Here is a 19,825-nt window from a genome sequence, read left to right on the forward strand (position 1 = left end):
ATGTAACAGTTCTGATACACCTTTGTGCCTGATCAGTTTAATGGATGAACACTTTTTTATAAATATTGTTTTAAACATGTGCTAGTTTTGTTTTCAGCTTTGACATGTGTAACTGAAAGAATAAACAATATTTTCAATTGTCATGATTAGTAAATTAATAAAACTTTACTTGAAATGTGTGGGTCTTTGTGTTACATGATTAAATGTGTAGAGCAAGAACTTCTGTGTTTGTTATCATTTACCACGTTGTTACTCTTTGCATTTTTTGAACAATGTTTCACTATTTTTTAAACATGTTCGGTGTATTATTGATGCTCGTGCTGCAAGAAAATAAAAACTAGTCTTACAACATGTTCTGTTTACTGGTATATCACAATATGTTGCGCTTCTTCATCTCCTTAGTTTAATTATCTGTCACTAGGGGGCGCTCTGGACAAAAAATGACCCCAGAAGAAGGTCACTTATGATTGAATTTGTTTCAAAACTTGTGTTAACTCTTTAGTTTCCACATAAAAACATATTTGATGAATAAGAGTGCGAATTAAAATTGTAAGTTTTAAATGCGTGATCAGCCTGAACGGGTTGACTTATGAAAAAGTTTCTTGTATGGGGTGTTAAAGGGTTTAAAATTAGTCCTAGACTAAAATAAATGTTAGATCTGTCTTAAACGGAATAAAAAATAACCGACACATGTTCAAATAGATCAATGTCATTGTATTGTTTCAAAATGCAAGAACTTATTTTTTACCTGTTTTAATGAAATACTTCATGTGATCATTGCTTGGGGAACTACCCATAAAGTTAATAGTTAAACACTCACAATATTTACATTTTAAATAAATGAACCTCTTTAAGATACAAATTAATAATAATGTCCTTCATTTCTGTGGTCTTTATCACATTCATTTATTTTTAACAGTAAGTTAGACAGAACTTTATCTATCTCATTTGGACATATCTTTCTCATCAGATCATTTCATTTGTGACACCTTTGGCTTGTTTTGGATTAAACGGTGCCTGTTGCCAAAAATGAATGAGAACCACCGCTCCAGCCTGTGAGAGGAAACATTATAAACAAATATTAAAACAGAAGGACCAGCTGGAGTATAAGATAACACTGTGAAATCATTTTAAAGAAATATACAATATTTACCCAATAAGTCCTGAAGTTTGAATGATATCTCATCTATTAGTCAATAGACTTAGAGGTCAATTCTAAAATCCATCTTTACTCACCTCAGTTCACAGCTTGAGCCCTTTAGCACTCCACGAAACTTCTTCAGATCCTGAAGAACAGTGACTCATCTATATAGACTTGGTCGACATCGTGTTAAAGCTGGAAGTGCGGCTTGGAGTTGCACGGCCTCAGCCAGTTTGGTCTACATACAATCACTTTTCCCATTCAACAGAGCAAGATAAATAGAAAAACTGAGCCGTGTTGAGGGGAAGAGTCGACCCAAACAAATGGCCGGAGGTGACGTTTCGCAACATATTTTCGCAACTGATCGAGTCTCAAGTTAGACGACAACTGTAATATCAGTATCTCTGGGTCATCAAACAGTCTGTGCATGTTCATTAAAGCTATGATATTAAAGACTAGTATGTCTTAAATTGTTAAATGAATACATTTCATGAACAGCTTTGATTGTAACACGCATCACTTTCCCACTTAACATCAGGTTCCAAAGCAATTGTTCTGACAGGAACTCAAATCATGTTACGAAGTGATCTACATACGCCGGGGTGCGGTTACACGAGGCGTTTCAGTCAGGTCTGTGTAAGCTTTCGTTTTAAGATAGAATGCATCTTTGTGACAATACAGAAAATTGAGAACAAAAACAGGATGTACATTTATTAGAAATCTTAAACTGATTTATTTAATGACAGTAAGAAATGATTAGAAATAGTTTTCAGTGTGTTTCCATGTTTAACCGCTAGATGGAGCTACAGACATCTGCATGAGGAGAACCTGACGTTGACTGCAGTGTTTCCTTGGAGCTTAACCACCTGAGAACATGACCAAATCTACAAACCTTAAAGTGTCTTTATACACTGTAAAATGTTGATGCTAGAATTTACAAATAAGTTGTGAAGTTGCCAAAGTTGTTACATTTGTATTTCCTCAGCTCTTCGAGTGAATATACGTCCAGCGGCATCTTGTAATCCCGTCCCCCTGCGGGAGCCTACGGACTGACTGACCATCCTAACCTCATCTCAGGCAGTTCCTGTGGAGTAGCTATACAAATAAATAACAAAACTAATCTGCCACATGTGGGAAAATAAAACTGGCATAATTGGATACTTTCATTGTTTGTGAAAAGCGAGGGGATTGATTTTGACTCTTCATTTCCTTCATGCGGCAATTACGCAGACATTTTTTTCAGTCCAGAAAAATCACAATCTCAGTTAAAGACGATGGCATTTGATCACCAAGTTACTGCTACTACAGACACTATTGAGTCAGCTAACTGCTCATTTAAGGTGTCGCATCAGCTTGTTATTGTCGCAAGAAGAAATAAAAGTGGTGCAAACTCTTGCAACGCCAAGACGTTAGTTTCTGTTCAGATGAGGTGAAGGTCAATTTTTAAAGCATATTGTACAACACTTTAAACTGCCCATGTGTGGTGTGACTACAGAGCATTTAGTTTACAGAAGCTGCAAGTAGATTATAATGATGTAATGAGAATCTTACTAATGATATAGATGTCATAGTGTAGTGAAATGTTTGAGTGTAAGAGTAATCACTTTATAAAGCACTGCTAAGAAATCTAATGTATAGTTTTATCCATAGGCTCAATGCTTCTATAAATGAAACTATTGTGGGTCAAATATATGTGTCAGTCAAGACACTGGTATTGCTGTATTTTGTAACTCTTTATGTTTGCGATGGATAAAGAGTATATTGTGATTGGATAAAGAGTATATTGTGATTATTGTCTATTACTTTTTTTGTTTGTTTAAATTTGGAACCAAATGTAATATTTAATACAAAACTATGATGTGAGTGGTGAAGACATACCTTACAAAATGAACCGAAATGTTTATATTACCTTACATGAGCCATTTTATGTATATACACCGCTGGCACACCCTTACATGTAATATATCACACTGCACAGCCATGTTTCTATAGTAGCCCTACACGGACAAACTGAGTGCGTTTCGTAAAACGAAGGATGCACGGGACTACGTTCTTCTTCGGCTGTGTTTTGGAGGCAGCTTGCAAAGCCACTACATAGAAGGATTCGCAGAAGAAGAGGAAGAACAATAACAACCTTTACTTGTCGTGTTTTTTATTAGAAATATCATGTGTACAATCATAATTTGCATAAATCAGGTATAAATTATATTATAATGCTTTCACATCCTCTCTTGTGTGGTCCTCCCGGATAACGTTAGCTCCTCTGCCTCTCCTCGCCCTGCCTGCATCTCCAACAGCCCTACCTCTCCGCACTCTTCCTCTCCTTCTTATTACCAGTGTTAAGTCCTCTGATTGACTCTGTGATGATGAATAAAACGTCTGCTAAAACTTTATCGGTTACATTATGTAACGGGAGTATTTTTCTCTATGGGACTTTTATTATGACAGGGTTTTTTTCTCTGCCGTGCGCGGGGAAAGATAAAAAAGACGTCTGGGAAATAAGGGAGGAGCATCAGAGCAACAGAGAACGGTGTTGGAGACCGGCTGAGAGCACGAGATAGAGTTCGTTTTTTGAAAGACGTTTTTTTTGTGATCCAGATCATTTAGCTATGCGCGCCTCGTGCGAGCTAAACAGAGCTGCGCCATTTTGCTCCTTACATTTGAGTTCTCTTCCTGGGTCAAGCGGAAGCTGTCTCGTGAGTAAGATTCCTCCGCTCTTAAGACTTCCAGGGTAATGTTTTAATTTTCCCTACGAGGTGAGACTTACAGTCCCGTTACAATTACACGCCTTAGCATTAGCAAGTCCTTTCAATAATCTGTGAATTGCTATGCAAAATAAGCGAAAAATCACTGACACAATGTTAAAAAAGTAACAATAATATTCACTATAACGATTAGAGTAAATGATGAATTAAGTTAATTTATTTTTTTATTATATTTTCTATCTATCTTATAAGCTACTCAAACACGCAGTGTTTTTAGATGGCGCAGCATTATCTTCAGATCACAGAGCTGTGCTTCACAAACAGTCTGTGCTAAAAACATAATCGCTGCCTTTGCTATTACACAATAACACTATAGAGATCAATTTAACCATGATGACAAGTGTGATTAATTTAGCAGCCATAGATGTTAAAAAGTACATATTAAGAGATCATGTAACTTATATTTCATACATTAATAATGTTTTTACATCTTGTGTGTAAACTTGTTGTTGGACACTCCATAAACCAAAATAGGACCTTAAATATCAAGGAATATTTGCTCTTTAATGTTTTTTATCCTACTTGATTTTGTTGCTGTAATTAATGAAGTTTTATTTGATGAATGTTTAATTAATTCATCATGTTTAAGTGAACTAAATTAATTGTTTATGAGTCGGATGAATCGGTTGATTATTTAAAGTTTAAAACAGATACTTGATACTGTCAATCACAAAGTTCTTTTATCTAGATTAACATATTTCAATTTCTCTGAACAAGCCCTCAACTGGATAAAATCAAACCTGTCCAGTAGAACGCAATGTGTCTCATTCTGTGAATGTCCAGTCGGGGTCCCCCAAGGCTTCATACTTGGTCCAATGCTGTTTACATTGTATATAAATGATCTACCAGAGGCATGTAAAGATGTTGATGTTCAGATGTATGCAGACTATGCAGTAACCTTCACATATGCCAAGAACTACCAAGAGATAAAAACTATGTGGTATTTTAGTGCGCATGCCCAGTAGAGGTATCTGTATCCCTTTAAGTCAAAACCCACAAACTAGCGTCAAACGGAAAGCTGAGCTCAGAGAACGGAAATGTGACATCTTGTGTGTTTATCAACATTAGAGCAGCATGTAGTGAGAACGTGTGTATAAAGTATTGGTGACCAGTAGATTATTTTGCGTTATTCTGTGTCTACACCTGATTCTGAAGCAGTGACGGCAAAATAATTAAGGATCTACAGACACATTTTTATTCATCAGTTTAAACTGAAGAGCGAAGACTTGTAATTAAGTCAACAGGAAGTAGAAGCGTGTGGTGTTATTCAGGCTGTGTGAGTGAGTGCCTCAGAGGTGCAAATACTACATAGTTTCATAAAATCAACGGATTATCTCCATTCAATCATTTGGTACTCAAAGGAATAAACAGAAAAATGAAGATCAGGATTGTGTGTTTATTACTCGTGTGCGGTAAGTGATTTGTTTTAATCTGAACAACACTTTCACATTATAAACTGAATGAGTGTATGAATACATACTGTAGTTCCCTTTCGAGAGCGGTCACTTCGACATTGCGGAGACCGCATATGAAACTCCTCCTCTTTTTCACTTTTCCTGAAATCTTATAGGATAACGCCAGTAAAAAAACTGGCCAATTGTCGCAAGAATGCAACCGTATGCAAATACTGACGAATCCAGACAGTATAAATACAGTGCATGTGACGACAATCCTCAGAATCTTCTTTTTCACGCTGCCATCGTTGAAGACGCAACTGGATATTTTTCACCGCATCCGATGGCTTCATACTGTCGTCTTTGCGCGGGTCCCATTGACCCGCAGGATACGCACGAGCACTGCATTGCCTGCCTGGGCCTGGCTCATGCGGAGGCTGCATTCTGCGAGTCCGATTGCGCGCACTGTGCGGACCTGCCGGCGCGTGTCTTGAGAACTCGCAGGAACATCGCTCGTGGAAATATAGGGTCAAGGCTCACTGCCACCAACGAGTCGCTGGTGAGTCTACCCGCTCCAAGGGGGAGCGGCGACGACACGGCTCCGGACCGCTGTCCTCTGCCGTCACCCCATTCCCCAGTCCTCTACGCCGACGAGAGTCTTCGTCCCCCGCCTTCCGTCTTGGGCGCCGTTTCCTTCGGCGCTGAGGAGGACGACGACTCCATGTCCATCTCGGCTTCAGACAAGGACTGGGCAGGGTCGGAGCGGGATCGCCCCGACCTAGAGAGCACCCCGGACCTCCACGAGGAGTTCATGAGGGTCCTCGAGAAGGCCGTCAGCGAGCTCGACATCACCTGGAGTTCACCTGAGGAGCCGGCAAAAAGTAAGCTCGACTCGTGGTACCTTCAGGCGGGCCGCCGTCAGGCCACATCAAAGAGGAGTGCGCCATTCTTTCCAGATGTCCACGAGCACGTGGTGAAATCGTGGTCTGCTCCTCAGTCGGCGCGCGTTCACGCCGCTACGCAATCCATGTTCGCCCACGTGGTCGGAGCGGAGGCCCACGGTTACGTGCGCATGCCACCCGTCGAGGAGACCCTCGCCGCTCATTTGTGCCCTTCTACCACCTCGCTGGGCTCGGACCCAGGCCTGCCGTCGAAGCCGTGCAGGTTTACCGCTCATCTCGCCGGTAAGGCTTACGCATCCGCCGGAGAAGCCGCTTCCGCTTTGCACGCAATGGCGGTGCTGCAGGTGTTCCAGGCTAAGATCCTTCAGTCGCTGGATAGCGGCAGCCTGGAGGCGGACGCCACGAGGGATCTGAGGGCAGCGACCGACTTCGCTCTGATGGCAACGAAGCGGACCGCACAAGCTATCGGCCGATCCATGGGGTTCATGGTCGTCCTACACCGTCATCTCTGGCTTACGTTGGCGGACCTGAAAGACGCTGACCGTAAGTCTCTCCTCAACGCCCCGATCACTCCCTCCGGCCTCTTTGGTGACGTCGTGGAGTCGGTGGTGGAGCGCTTCGGGGAGACGCAAAAGCGCGCCAAGGCCATGAGTCACGTGCTCCCGCGACGCTCTTATCAACCGTCTCCTAGAGCCCGTTCTTCATCCGCGTCGCACTCCGCGCAGAGGCCGACCAAACAGCACGCTGCTTCCGCCCAGGCTTCTCGAGGTCGTGAGCCGGATGCACGGCCTAAACAATGGTCGGGCCCGCCTAAGAAGAGGTACGGGCCGAAGGGAGGACCGCAGAGAGGACCGCCGCGCCACGACGGCGGAGCGTCATCGTCTGCCAAGCCGTCATCCTGACGGACCTATAAAGAGGAGGAGAGAGTTTGTGAGCGTTCCGGTGGCCCCCAAACGCCGCTGTTTGCATCAGTTTTCCCCCGCGGTTGCGGGCGAACATTGCAATGTTGTAAATGTCTGTGTAAATGCAATAAAAACACATACCTGTTCACAAAAAGAGCTCTTTCCCCCTCACACGACCAATGCTGCGTTCCTTGCCCTGCCACGGTGCAGCGCGAAGCCGCAGTTAATCCCGACTATAACCAGCCTTCCCTCGTCCACGGTCTTTCCCGTGGGCGAGAGACGGCTGGAGTCTCACGCACGGGCTATTTCCCCGCCAGTGCAATTAGCCTCGCTGCACCAGCGTGCTTCCCTAAACGGTCCGCTGACGGTAACGCCCGAAGAGATTCGGCCATTATGTCTGTTTCTGGACGCGTGGAAGGCCATTCCGGACATTTCTCATTGGCTACTAAATGTGATAGAACACGGGTACACCCTGCAGTTCAGACGAAGACCTCCCCGCTTCAGCGGTGTGGTTCCGTCGCTTACGTCAGCGCAAAATGCGCCTGTGTTGAGGCAGGAAATCGGCAGCCTGCTCGCGAAAGGAGCGATCGAGCGTGTCCCTCCGAACGAGCGAGAAAGCGGGTTTTACAGCCGGTACTTTGTAGTGCCCAAGAGAGATGGTGGTCTGCGTCCGATTCTGGACTTGAGACCCGTCACAAGCGAGCGTTCAGAATGACAACTCTAAAACAGATCCTGGCACAAGTGCGTCCCGGGGACTGGTTTGCATCCGTGGATCTGAAGGATGCGTACTTTCATGTTCAGATAGCCAAGCGCCACCGAAAGTTTCTGCGATTCGCTTTCGCGGGTTCAGCGTACCAATTTGCCGTACTCCCGTTCGGACTGGCATTAGCACCGCGCACATTCTCGAAGTGCGTGGACGCGGCGCTTTCCCCTCTCAGAGCGAGCGGTATGCGCATTCTGAATTATCTGGACGACTGGTTAATTTTAGCCCACTCACGGGAGGCGCTATCCGGTCATACGCAAATGCTGCTTCGTCACTTGACATCCCTGGGGCTACGCGTGAACATGCAGAAAAGCAAGCTCACTCCGAGTCAGTCAATAACGTATCTGGGGGTATGTTTCGACTCAGTGGAGATGCGCGCTCGCCTCTCTCAAGAGCGGACGGAGTCCATCTCTTCAGCTCTACATCTGCTCAGGCCGGGTCGGTCTGTTCCACTGAGGGAGTTTCAGAGGCTTTTGGGTCTCATGGCGTCAGCCTCGGCGGTCTGCCACCTGGGTCTTCTGCACATGCGACCGCTACAGTTTTGGCTGAAGGCTCGGGTTCCATGGAGAGCATGGTCCTCGGGTCGAGTGCGAGTCCCGGTTACACTCAGTTGCCTCAGTGCCCTGAGCCCATGGCGCGACCCAAGCATGTTCAGTCGGGGAGTTCCCCTGGGGCTGGTTACGAGACGCATAGTCGTTACGACGGATGCGTCGTCCTCGGGATGGGGTGCAGTGTGCGAGGGCATGCCGGCATCCGGCCTTTGGACACAGTCACAGAGAAAATGGCATATAAATTGCTTGGAGCTGATGGCGGTGTCTCTAGCTCTCCATACTTTCCAGTCAAGACTGGAGAAGAAACATGTCCTGATTCGCACCGACAACATGTCCGTGGTTTCGTACATAAATCGCCAGGGAGGAGTCCGCTCAGGAACTCTTTTCAAACAGGCTGCGAGTCTCCTACTGTGGGCAGATCGGCATCTACTCTCTGTCAGGGCAGCGCATATCCCCGGTCGTCTGAACTGCGGAGCGGACATGCTTTCGAGGGAGGGTCTTCCGCACGGAGAATGGAGGCTTCATCCAGACTCAGTGCGGTCAATTTGGGAGCGCTTTGGGACGGCGGAAGTGGATTTATTCGCGACGAGCGAGAACGCGCACTGCCCGCTGTATTTCTCGCTGACCCATTCCCCCATGGGGAACGACGCTCTGACGGTGCGATGGCCGAACGTTCGGCTTTACGCGTTTCCTCCGGTGAAGATTTTGCCCCTGGTGCTGTGCAAAATCAGAGAGGAGACGGCGACGGTGATCCTCGTCGCTCCGTTTTGGCCGAATCAACCGTGGTTTCCGGACCTAAGCGAATTGTTAACGGCACCGCCGTGGCGGATTCCCCTCAGGAGAGACCTGTTGTCCCAAGCGAACGGCACGATATTTCACCCCAGCCCGCAGCTGTGGAGTCTTCATGCCTGGCCTCTTCGGGGGTTTTAAATGCACTTCCTCAGCGTGTACTTGACACTATTTCGGAGTGTCGAGCGCCTTCCACCAGGCGTTTATACGCTCTCAAATGGGGGGTGTTTGTTAAATGGTGCAGTAGTAACAATATCGACCCGATGTCCTGCCCCGTGTCTGATATTTTATGCTTCCTGCAGCACAGGCTGGACAGCGGCGGACTCCCGTCAACACTGAAGGTTTATGTGGCTGCTATCGCCTCGTTTCGTTCCCCGGTTGATGGGCAATCCATTGGAAGGCACATGCTGGTAGTCAGATTCCTCAGAGGAGCGAGGAGACTTTTTCCACCGCGATCCCCTTCGGTGCCGCCTTGGGACTTAGCGCTGGTGTTGAAGGCTCTCTCCTTTCCCCCATTCGAGCCTCTGGACGCGGCTTCCCTAAGAGAGCTCACTCTAAAAACCGTTCTCCTTCTTGCCCTTGCTTCGGCTAAGCGCATAGGGGATTTACAAGCGCTCTCAGTCGGCGCTGATTTCATTCGTTTTGGAACCGGCGACTGCAATGTCACTCTCCGGCCGAAATCGGGTTATGTGCCAAAGTCTATGTCTACCCCATTTAGAGCACAGGTCATTTCTTTGCCCGCTTTGTTTTCCGAGTCGTCAGACTCGCAGAATGCAAACGCTCCGAGAGCGGTCTGCCCGGTAAGGGTTTTGCGGGCTTACATTGATCGCACGGCCGGTTTTCGGCAGTCTGAACAGCTCTTCGTCTGCTATGGTGGGGGAACTAAAGGTCGGGCTGTATCAAAGCAGAGGCTCTCTCACTGGGTGGTGGACGCTATTACCTTAGCATATGAGAGTCAGGGACAGAACTGCCCATTCGGTATCAGAGCTCATTCGACTAGGGCTATCGCCTCTTCGTGGGCTTGGTCTAGGGGCACATCTATTCAGGACATATGCTGTGCGGCTGGCTGGTCTTCGCAGAACACTTTCGCCAGGTTCTACAGATTGGACGTGTCCTCTTTGTCGTCTCAAGTCCTCTCGGTGAGTGCTGATGACTCTTTATCTTCTACTTTATAATCGCTTATGCTACACAGTGGTTGCCGCGTTGCTGTTTATGCTGTGCTTGGTGTACTTTTATATCTCTGTTATATCCGCCCGGGATACCGTGCTGGCTCTTACTGTTGTGGTGTCTGCCCTGTTTCAGCGCAGCCCGCTGCATTGGTTGGGTTTGGATATGCAAATTTGGCAGGAGCCCGATATAGCAGTTCATTGGCCGGTTCAGTGATTTAGCAGTTTATTGGCCGATTTAAGCCAATCAGCTGTTGACGCTTAGCGACCTCGTGAATGGTTAAAATAGTATGCTTCCCATGCTTGTGTGTTTTAACCCAGTTTTTCTGGCTGATTTTGCAAGCTCTCACGGCGGGATTGTACTACCGTTCCATATGCGGTCTCCGCAATGTCGAAGTGACCGCTCTCGAAAGGGAACGTCTCCGGTTACTTTCGTAACCTCGGTTCCCTGAGAAGCGGGAACGAGACATTGCGGAGAACGCCGTGTTCGCCGCTTATCACCGTGCAGGCGTTCTCTCGTAGATTCTGAGGATTGTCGTCACATGCACTGTATTTATACTGTCTGGATTCGTCAGTATTTGCATACGGTTGCATTCTTGCGACAATTGGCCAGTTTTTTTACTGGCGTTATCCTATAAGATTTCAGGAAAAGTGAAAAAGAGGAGGAGTTTCATATGCGGTCTCCGCAATGTCTCGTTCCCGCTTCTCAGGGAACCGAGGTTACGAAAGTAACCGGAGACGTTTACATTGTTAACTTTAGGCAGAGACGGACTAAGACAAGGGTCTCTGTTATCGTTTGATTAAAATTATTACCATGTACAAACTTATTATTTTAAAAAATCTCACTGAACTTGTCATGCGTGTGATCCTCTGATTGGTCGACTGCTGTGAAACTGAGCTGAGCTCCTTTTTAAAATGGACATTATCTCAACTTGACAAAGTGTCTTAAAACTACGGCAATTATGTGAGTGACCTGCAAACGGCGTGAGAGTTTAGGATCAATTATTTGATTTATTCGCTTCGGTCCACGTTTTTTTCAGTGTTTTTTATTTAGTGCAAAGTTTATTTGCACACACGGGGACTTTGTACAAATACTGCAACTTCTCTCACCAAAACATACAAGTTCATGACTATATAAAATTATTTATTGCCCATTTCCTAAAGTATTTTTTGCCTTAATCGGTTATTTTTAAATAAAGGAGCTGTTTCAATGGAGTGGTGTATTTATTTGGCAGGAAGTCAAGAAAGTGTTTTATGTTCAGGGTTGCACGGGATCAACATGTGTGGCATAGGTTGGGGTCATACGTTGAGTCGCCCCCTTGTGGCCCGGGACTTCACCTTGCCCCTGATCCACGGTGCAGAATTTAGGCTCTTAGTTAATATACTTTCTTAATTTAAGATGAAGGGTTTTTTAACTGATCAGAGATGCAGAACACCACACAGCAACTTTTCTGTATTGCAACAAGCTGTTCTAAAAACAGAAGCGACTGATTAAAACAAATGTTCTGTTTAATTGGTTTTGAAGAAGAATTGATTCTTTATTTAGTAATATTTGATAAGACTTGATGATGAGATGTGTGTGTACGAACAGATTTAATGTCTGAACTACTGTTTGTGTTTGTGTTGTTCAGGTGTGTTTAGTGTTGATGCAGATGAAGTGAAGTCAGTGTCAGTGATGGAGGGAGATTCTGTCACACTACACACTGATCTCACTGTCATACAGACATCTGATGTGATACTGTGGAGGTTTGGAGAAGGTGAATCCAGGGATCTTTTAGTTGATATTGATAAAAACTGTTTCGCATATAATGGTCCATTCAAAGACAGACTTCATACAGACATTCAGACTGGAGATCTCACCATCACAAACATGAGAATCAAACACTCTGGACCCTATGAAGTACAGATCAACAGAGCTGGAACAACATACAAGAGATTCAGAGTTAATGTCACAGGTACATTGTTTTGTTTTCACTTTACAAACTAAAATGAAGTTAAGGTGATGCGAAAAATCTTTGGTCCCTTAAAATGTAATTCAGAATCGATTCTCACTGATCTCATTTGCATATGTGTGATGTCATCATGTCGCTATTGCGCTAAGAGTCAAGTGAGTGTTGACATGCAGACGTGCTCAAATTTGTGAGTATCCTTACAGCTCACCAAATAATGCTTCATTCCTCCTGAAGAGAGATGAAATGAAAAGCTATTGAATCATTTATGATAGAGATGACTTATTGCTTATATTACAGAGAGAGATAGAGAGAGAGAGAGAGAGAGAGAGATCAACTCCGTTGACTTAATGGAAGAGTTTTTTCACAGCAATGGTGGTTCATGGAGGCTCTCAATAGTTCACGGAAGTTACTAGTAACGCATAGAGCTGCGACTCCGCGGGCTCACTTACGGAAATCTTGTTATGACTTTTACTTCCTCTTCATAATCAAGTTCGATCGTCTTCTCAGCGTTTAGCCAGGGCCCGCAGGAAGCCCCGGTGAGGCCGATCCGAGGACCTCCCTAAACCATCCGATCAGTAGAAGCGACGGGCAGTGTGTACAAAGGCCAGGGACTTAATGGACACTGGTCCATGACCGACGCCAACTGGGAATTACTTGTTCATGGTTATTTTAGGAAAAATTGTGCATTCTTTTTTTGTGAAGGTTGAGCACGTCTGTATCTGAGAACTGTCACATACTGTATTTTAATAGTATTTAAGAGCCCAATAAGCTGAAATGTTCTCATTTACATATTTTCAAAGCAATTAAACTCAAATATACTAGGCTTCATGTTAACAGACGAATTGCTTCATCGTCTGCCAAAATGAAAATTCTGTCATCACTTACTCGCCTTCTAGTTGTTCAAATCTGAATAAATGTCTTTGTTCTGATCTCACGCTGATCTCTGTCCATCTTGTAGTTGCTCCAAGTGTTGTCAGTGCTGGTGATGTGAAGTCAGTGACTGAGGGAGATTCTGTGACTCTACACACTGATGTCCAAACACAGAGAGATGATCTGATACTGTGGAGGTTTGGAGATGATGGTGTTCTCATAGCTAAACATGATAAAGAAGAAAGTACGAGCTCAATATATGATGATGTTCTTGATGGGAGATTCAGAGACAGAATGGAGGTGGATCCTCACACTGGATCTCTCATCATCACAAACACTAAAACCACAGACACTGGACTTTATAGACTAAAGATCAGCAGCAATAGAGACACAAAATACAAGACATTCAGTGTTTCTGTCAGTGGTGAGTATCTCAGTTCTCTCATATTAATATCAGTTGTGTGTGAAACATTTAGTTTAAGAATTCAACTCTTGATTTTGAGTTTATTGCACTTTAAACATCCACATGATAGTCAAGAATATGAGTTTATTTAGAGGGATCATGAGCTAAACAAAAGGCCTCTGCAGAAGAACATCCACACTTTATTTTAAGTATCTACATCTGTATCCTGTTCACCTGACAGCACATGACATGCAGGGGTCACTGAAACTTTTTTACTGTAGAAACTATTGTAAAACTATAACTACATTTCTTGTGTTTGTCTTAAACTGACATGAATATGTGTGTGTTTGATGTGATCTTGAGTGTTTCTCTCTATCATTACAGATAGAGGTCTATCTTCAGGAGGTGTAGTTGGAATAGTGTTTGTTGTCCTGCTGTGTATTGTTGTTGGTGGGATTGTTTTTCGCCGCATTAATTATGAACTTCAGAAACAAAAGGGTGAGTTTCAATTCAGCTGATACTGTAATAATCTATCCATCTCAAATCAACTTTATTTATATAGCGCTTTTTACAATTTTCATTGTTACAAAGCAGCTGTACATGAGACACATTGAATACAAGAAAAAGAACTAAAGGCATATAGACCTGTAAAAACAAGAAAAAGGTGAAAACAACAAAAGACAGACATTCAAATGCTCCACACACACAGAATATGCATACATACTTACACACATTGACATAGACACACACTTACACACACACATACACTCGCACACACACGCACATACGCACACACACACAAACACACACACACACACATACACACTCGCACACATTTGAGATAAAGGAGAGACAACACAGGTCAAATATTAAACAGACTATAAATTCTTATATGCAATGTTAATTATGTCTAACTTCTGATCCCTCCCTCCATCTATCCATCCATCCATCTAATCTAAATGGCAATGAATGACCATATGAATAGACAAATCAAAGCAGACTAGACCATCTGACCAATCAGATAACCAATCGCCATAGTTTGTGTGTAAGCGTACCCAGACCCATCTTTCCAGTGATCTCGGTCCGCTTCTTTGGTGCACACCAGGGTTCATATGGCAGCGTTCACACTTACACAAATAAACCGCACTAACACAACAATCAACAAAGTTTGTTTTAATCGAACCAAGCATTGCATATGTGAACACACCCTTACAGTACATTCAGGTCACACATTTCCTGCATGTCAAAACTCTGAAGACAATGTAGATGATCTTTAGCTGTTGACTGGATTATAATGTTCATATTTCTTTCTCTTGTGTTTCTCTTCTATGTGCTGCTGTAACAGTTAAAGAAAAGACAGTGATTGAGAACAAGAGTTCTGTCACTCTTGAGTCTGATGTCACTGAACTCCAGTCTGATGATGTGATCGAGTGGAGCTTTAGAGATAAAGTGATAGTCATATTCAGTATGAACAACAAGCTCTTTACTGATGAACAGAGACTCAGAGACAGACTGCAGGTGGATGATCAGACTGGATCTCTCATCATCACAAACATCAGAACAGAAGACGCTGGACTGTATAAAGTAAAGATCAGCAGCAGCAGTCGACTGAAATCATTCCTTCAGTTCATCACAGGTGGAGGACCATCATACTATCAATTCAGTGTTATTGTCACAGGTAAGACTCTCGAGTCTATTGATATAACTCGTACCTTCAATTTTCTTTGTTTCATCACAATTAACTCAAGGACAAAAATGAAGGGTGAACAATAGTAATGATTTATAAAAAAAGAACCGCAAAGCAAAAATGGAGTAGCAAGGTTTCATTCCGATGATCACAAAATATACATTTCAAGGGAGAGTGTTGAGATGACAACGTGATCTGAAATACTGTGTTGAAGAAGTTGAATGGCAGTAGATTATAACATATTCATTGGTTATTCATAATTTTTATGATAGATTTATTTTAACTGATAGAGACAGATTATAAAAAATCTGGGAGACAAAAATATATTTAAAGGTTATAAATTGATTTGCATTTCCAGCAGTGAATTAAGTATTTGATCCCCGAGCAAAAATTTGCTTTGTTCTTGGTGGAGAAAACCCAATTATTAGCAAAAACACTGGAGTCCATTTTGATCTCACAGCACCTTTATTTTAATCATTTTTATGTTCATTGCGAAACTTCAGATGAGCCAGACAAGCCTTTTTTGGCAGGAAGAACTTGCTGGTGCTTCAGGATTTTAACATATTGTGGTGTAATGTTTTACCAATGGTTTGCTTGTTAACTGTCGTCCCAGCTGTCTTGAAATGATTAACAAGCTTCATGATCATCTTTACCGCATTGGGGAAGTCTAGGCAATAGTACAATTGATAGTTTTTTTGTATTTCTTCTATTCCCAAATAATGCACCAACAGTTGTCTCCTTCTCACCAAGCGTCTGTCTGTAGCCTATTTGAGGTTTGTGCAGGTCTCCAATCTTGTCCCTGACATCCTTTCAAACCGATTTGGTCTGGACCATACTGGTGGAGAGGTTGAATGAAAGATACAGATTCTGTTAGCAGGCATCTTTTATATACATTAAAAACTGATGTAGGAGTTCTGTCTTAAAGTGACAGGACTAATCTGTGCTCCATATAAGCACATAACCAATCTGTGGAGCCTGAATTCTTGCTAGTTTGTTGGGGATCAAATACTTATTTCACTGACTGAAATGCAAAACATATATCAATATATAAGGCAGATACTGTCATGATTCCACCATCATGTCATATTTATTCTTGGTCTTGCGGTGGAGTCATGGCATTGCCTTGGTTTTTTTGTGAGAAAGACATGGCTTTGTTTATATATTGGCCTGCCATGTGCTTTCTCGTGTCTCTTCTGTGTTTCCCGCCTTTTGGTCTAGTTATTGCTTGTTAATCAGTTCATGCCTCACACCTGTTCCCTGTTGGTTTGCTCCCCTTTAAATAGTCCTCATGTTTCATTGTCTTGTGTCGATCATTGCGTTAACATTTACATTTGTCTGTGTGTTTGCCTGCATCTACGCATTGTTCGTCTGGATTACCTGTTACTTGTGCTCATGTTCCTGTCTCTGTTATCCTGTCATGTCTAGGAAGTCAAGTGTTTATCAGTCTAGTGTTAAGTCAGTCTTCGTTCTGTGCTTTTATATTATTGTCCGTTCCTGTTTTACCCCACCGTGGGTCTTTGTTTTGTGTTTTATTGTTTAAAAAAAAACCTTCTTTGTTATCCCCGCTGCCTGCACTTGGGTTCTTTCCCCGCACGTTTCATGACAGATACAGCTTTTTGATTTATGATTTTATCGCTGTAAAGAAGTCGGAATACATGAACTAGCATTTACCCCCCACCCCCTTAAAGAAAGTCTTTGGAATGTCGCTACATTTGTAGGTTGGTTCTTCCCAAACTCTCCCACTCTCTAAACAAATGACACACGGTAACGGGATGCTCCAAATCATTTTGACAAGTTCTTTTGACAAATTAAATATAAATATGTCTTTGAATGACATATGACATGCCTGTTTGTGATATTAGAAATGTTCATGTGTTTCTCTCTTTTCTCTTCTATGTGCTGCTGTTGTAGATGAAGAGAGGACAGAAGCAGAAGTGTTGGCAGATTCTGTTTCTCCAGAGATTGATGTTACTGAAAGGGAGACTGGTGATGTGAGAGCAGATGCTTCATCTACTGTTTATGTCAGGTGTAAGTAAAGCTCAAGTTAATGTGATGAGAATGACATGTTTTTATATGAAGTGTTGTATTAATATTACTTGTATTCAGTTTCACCTTTGACTTCTCCAAATGTGTTTTAATATCTTTGTTCTGATGAAGACAAATAAATATATTTTGAAGAACGCTTATAACCAGACAGATCTCAACACTCATTGACTGCCATAATAGGATTTATTTATCATTTTTTTGTTCCGATGAACACAAAGGAAGATATTTTGAAGAATGAGGGACAGCAAACAGTTCTGAGGCACTTTTGACTGCCATTGTGCTTTATCCTAATATGGGAGTCAATGAGTGTTGAGTCTTTTATATCTGATGTGATGATGAAATCTCTGGGAATTGACTTCAAACTCTCCAGCATAAATACGGAAGAGTCAGACACTTGTGTCGTAAGCAAAGAAACACATCACACTACTTGCGTCTCTTTATAAATGGTAAAATTTTCTTGATTATTGTTTTAAAAGATCATTGGTTTGGGTTGGTTTTATTTGCATACACATCACAACATAGCGTAGTGAATTTATTAATTAAAATTGATCAGTACCAACGCTTGCTTAAATTCTCTTGCACTGCACTTTTTAAGAGAAACGTTATATTTAGTCTCATCCTCAAAGAATCCCAAGTGAATATGACTTTCTTCTTGAAGAATGATGCAGTCTGAGTTATATCACTTATCATTTTACTTGCAAGTGGTAGAATGGGAGTTAACGGGTGTTGAAGCTCCAAAAAATGCCTCTATGGAACAAGAACTACTCGAATGTCTTAACAAAGGTCTTCTGAAGTGAATCCATGTGTTTGTTTAAGAGAAACATCCATATTGACAACGATAATACCGTTGATGTCTAGCTTCTGTCATTTTTGTTTTTCAATAAACCACTTCATTTCAGAGCAGCTTTACAAACTTCTTTACATTTCTTTGATCCGATGAACACAAAGGAAGATATTTGTAAGAATGTCAACAACCAAACTGTTCTTGGACCTCCTTGACTCCATAGTAGGAAAAGTAAATGTTATGACAGTCAATGGGGGTCAAATCTGTTTGATTACTGACTTTCTTCCGAATATCTTCCTTTGTGTTTAGCAGAACAAAGATATTTATACTGCACTGAACAATATGAAGGTGAGTGAGAGCTGATTGTTTTCTCTTACTTTGTAAGTCGCTTTGGATGAAAGCGTGTGCTAAATGATTATATGTAAATGAGGACAGAATGAACTGCCCCTTTAAATATTTGACTGAACCATCATTTTTCATGAAGTAAATGTTTTTTTAAACAGATGTTGTGACAGATTCAGCAGGATCAGCAGAAGATGACTCCCCAACAGTTGTGAATCCTTTACTGAATGAAGCAGAAGATAGATGCTCAACATCACTTCTGTTCCATCATCTAAAGCAGCGTGTCTCGATGGAAGCAACATGTTTTAATTCAGATATTCTTTGTGGATTATCCAGTCAGGATTAAATGTTTACCTGCAGAACATTTCGTTATGGAGCTAGAGGATGTGGTTTTAATGAAGCCTTGAATGTTTTTGACCACACACGCACACACCATGTGATAATTTCAGCCAATCACAGCATGTTCAGCAGTTGAGCGTGACAGTGAGCACCGCAAGATATGCTCACAGTCCCCGTGACGTGCATACAAAATTCTGCTGCTTCACGCCGGAGAAAACTCTTTGCACCACTCACAACCAAATATTGAGAAACATATCAATAAGTTGTTATTCTCCTCGAGATGCGAGCACCACCGTCTGTATGAAACGTTTGGAAAAGTGTGTACTTTTACTCTTACTTGAGTGTTTCTCTTAAAGAAATCTGTACTTTTACTTCATTACACTACGTGACGTTCCTTCATCCCTGAGTGAATGATTCTTTTGAGTCGATTCTTTTCAAAGCATTTATTGAACACTGGAGGAAACCAGCGGAACAGTTTCATGAATCATTTCAAATCATTTGTCCATATATTCCACTCAAGAGTTTTTCATTTAACACTCACTCCTCACAGCCTGTGTCTGCACGCTCTCTGGAGAAGACAAATCTGGATAAGCTACTGCTTAATCTATATATATAATATTTTAGTTTTTAATGCGTAGTCTGTCATAATGTATTGTTTATTACTTTTGACTACTGTTACAGTATTTTTGTAAGTCTGACTGAAACCTTTCTCTTTTAACACAAAATAAGCTGTTATTACACTTTCAATGTCTTTCCAAAAAAAACGGAGTTTTGAAAAGTGTTTATGTTCTGCAGACAACTAGTATAGAGTTTATTTCTATTTCCAGCACTGTGTCATAAGAGGTTCTTGTAAATATTAACTGTAATATGCAACTACTAAAACAAGATGGAAACGACCAAACTATGGGACGTGTGACAGAACAAACGGCTCATAATATTCTTTTTAATACTTTTTTGTACAAAAATAAAAAATTTGATGAAGTAATACTTTTGTTGTGGTGTTCTTGGTGTGAATCTCATCTTTATAGA

General features: G+C 42.4%; 1 protein-coding gene across 4 annotated transcripts; it reads left to right on the plus strand.

Annotated features, from left to right (window-relative positions):
• Positions 1-3,852: 3,852 nt before the first annotated feature.
• LOC130430269 (uncharacterized) lies at positions 3,853-19,443 on the plus strand. Of its 4 annotated transcripts, none has more exons than XM_056759307.1 (7): positions 3,853-3,897; positions 12,005-12,328; positions 13,284-13,619; positions 13,983-14,096; positions 14,944-15,276; positions 17,197-17,313; positions 18,619-19,443. In XM_056759307.1, the coding sequence occupies exons 2-7, from the start codon at positions 12,049-12,051 to the stop codon at positions 18,801-18,803; spliced, it is 1,365 nt and encodes a 454-aa protein (XP_056615285.1). In that variant the 5' UTR covers positions 3,853-3,897; positions 12,005-12,048; the 3' UTR covers positions 18,804-19,443. The 4 variants fall into 4 exon arrangements, with proteins under 4 accessions (XP_056615285.1, XP_056615284.1, XP_056615282.1 ...); XM_056759306.1 differs by lacking the exon at positions 3,853-3,897 and adding an exon at positions 3,932-5,318; XM_056759305.1 differs by lacking the exon at positions 3,853-3,897 and adding an exon at positions 10,139-10,346.
• The last annotated feature ends 382 nt before the right edge of the window (positions 19,444-19,825 follow it).

The sequence above is a fragment of the Triplophysa dalaica genome, chromosome 10 (assembly GCF_015846415.1).
Source record: "Triplophysa dalaica isolate WHDGS20190420 chromosome 10, ASM1584641v1, whole genome shotgun sequence".
In the NCBI taxonomy this organism is placed as follows: domain Eukaryota; kingdom Metazoa; phylum Chordata; class Actinopteri; order Cypriniformes; family Nemacheilidae; genus Triplophysa; species Triplophysa dalaica.

Bases quoted from the DNA above. Each gene is read 5' to 3' on its own strand.
- LOC130430269 (XM_056759304.1), top strand. From the start codon at position 8,220: ATGTTTCGACTCAGTGGAGATGCGCGCTCGCCTCTCTCAAGAGCGGAC. The intron at 10,347-12,004 runs GTGAGTGCTGAT...TGTGTTGTTCAG, and splicing joins TGTCGTCTCAAGTCCTCTCG to GTGTGTTTAGTGTTGATGCA.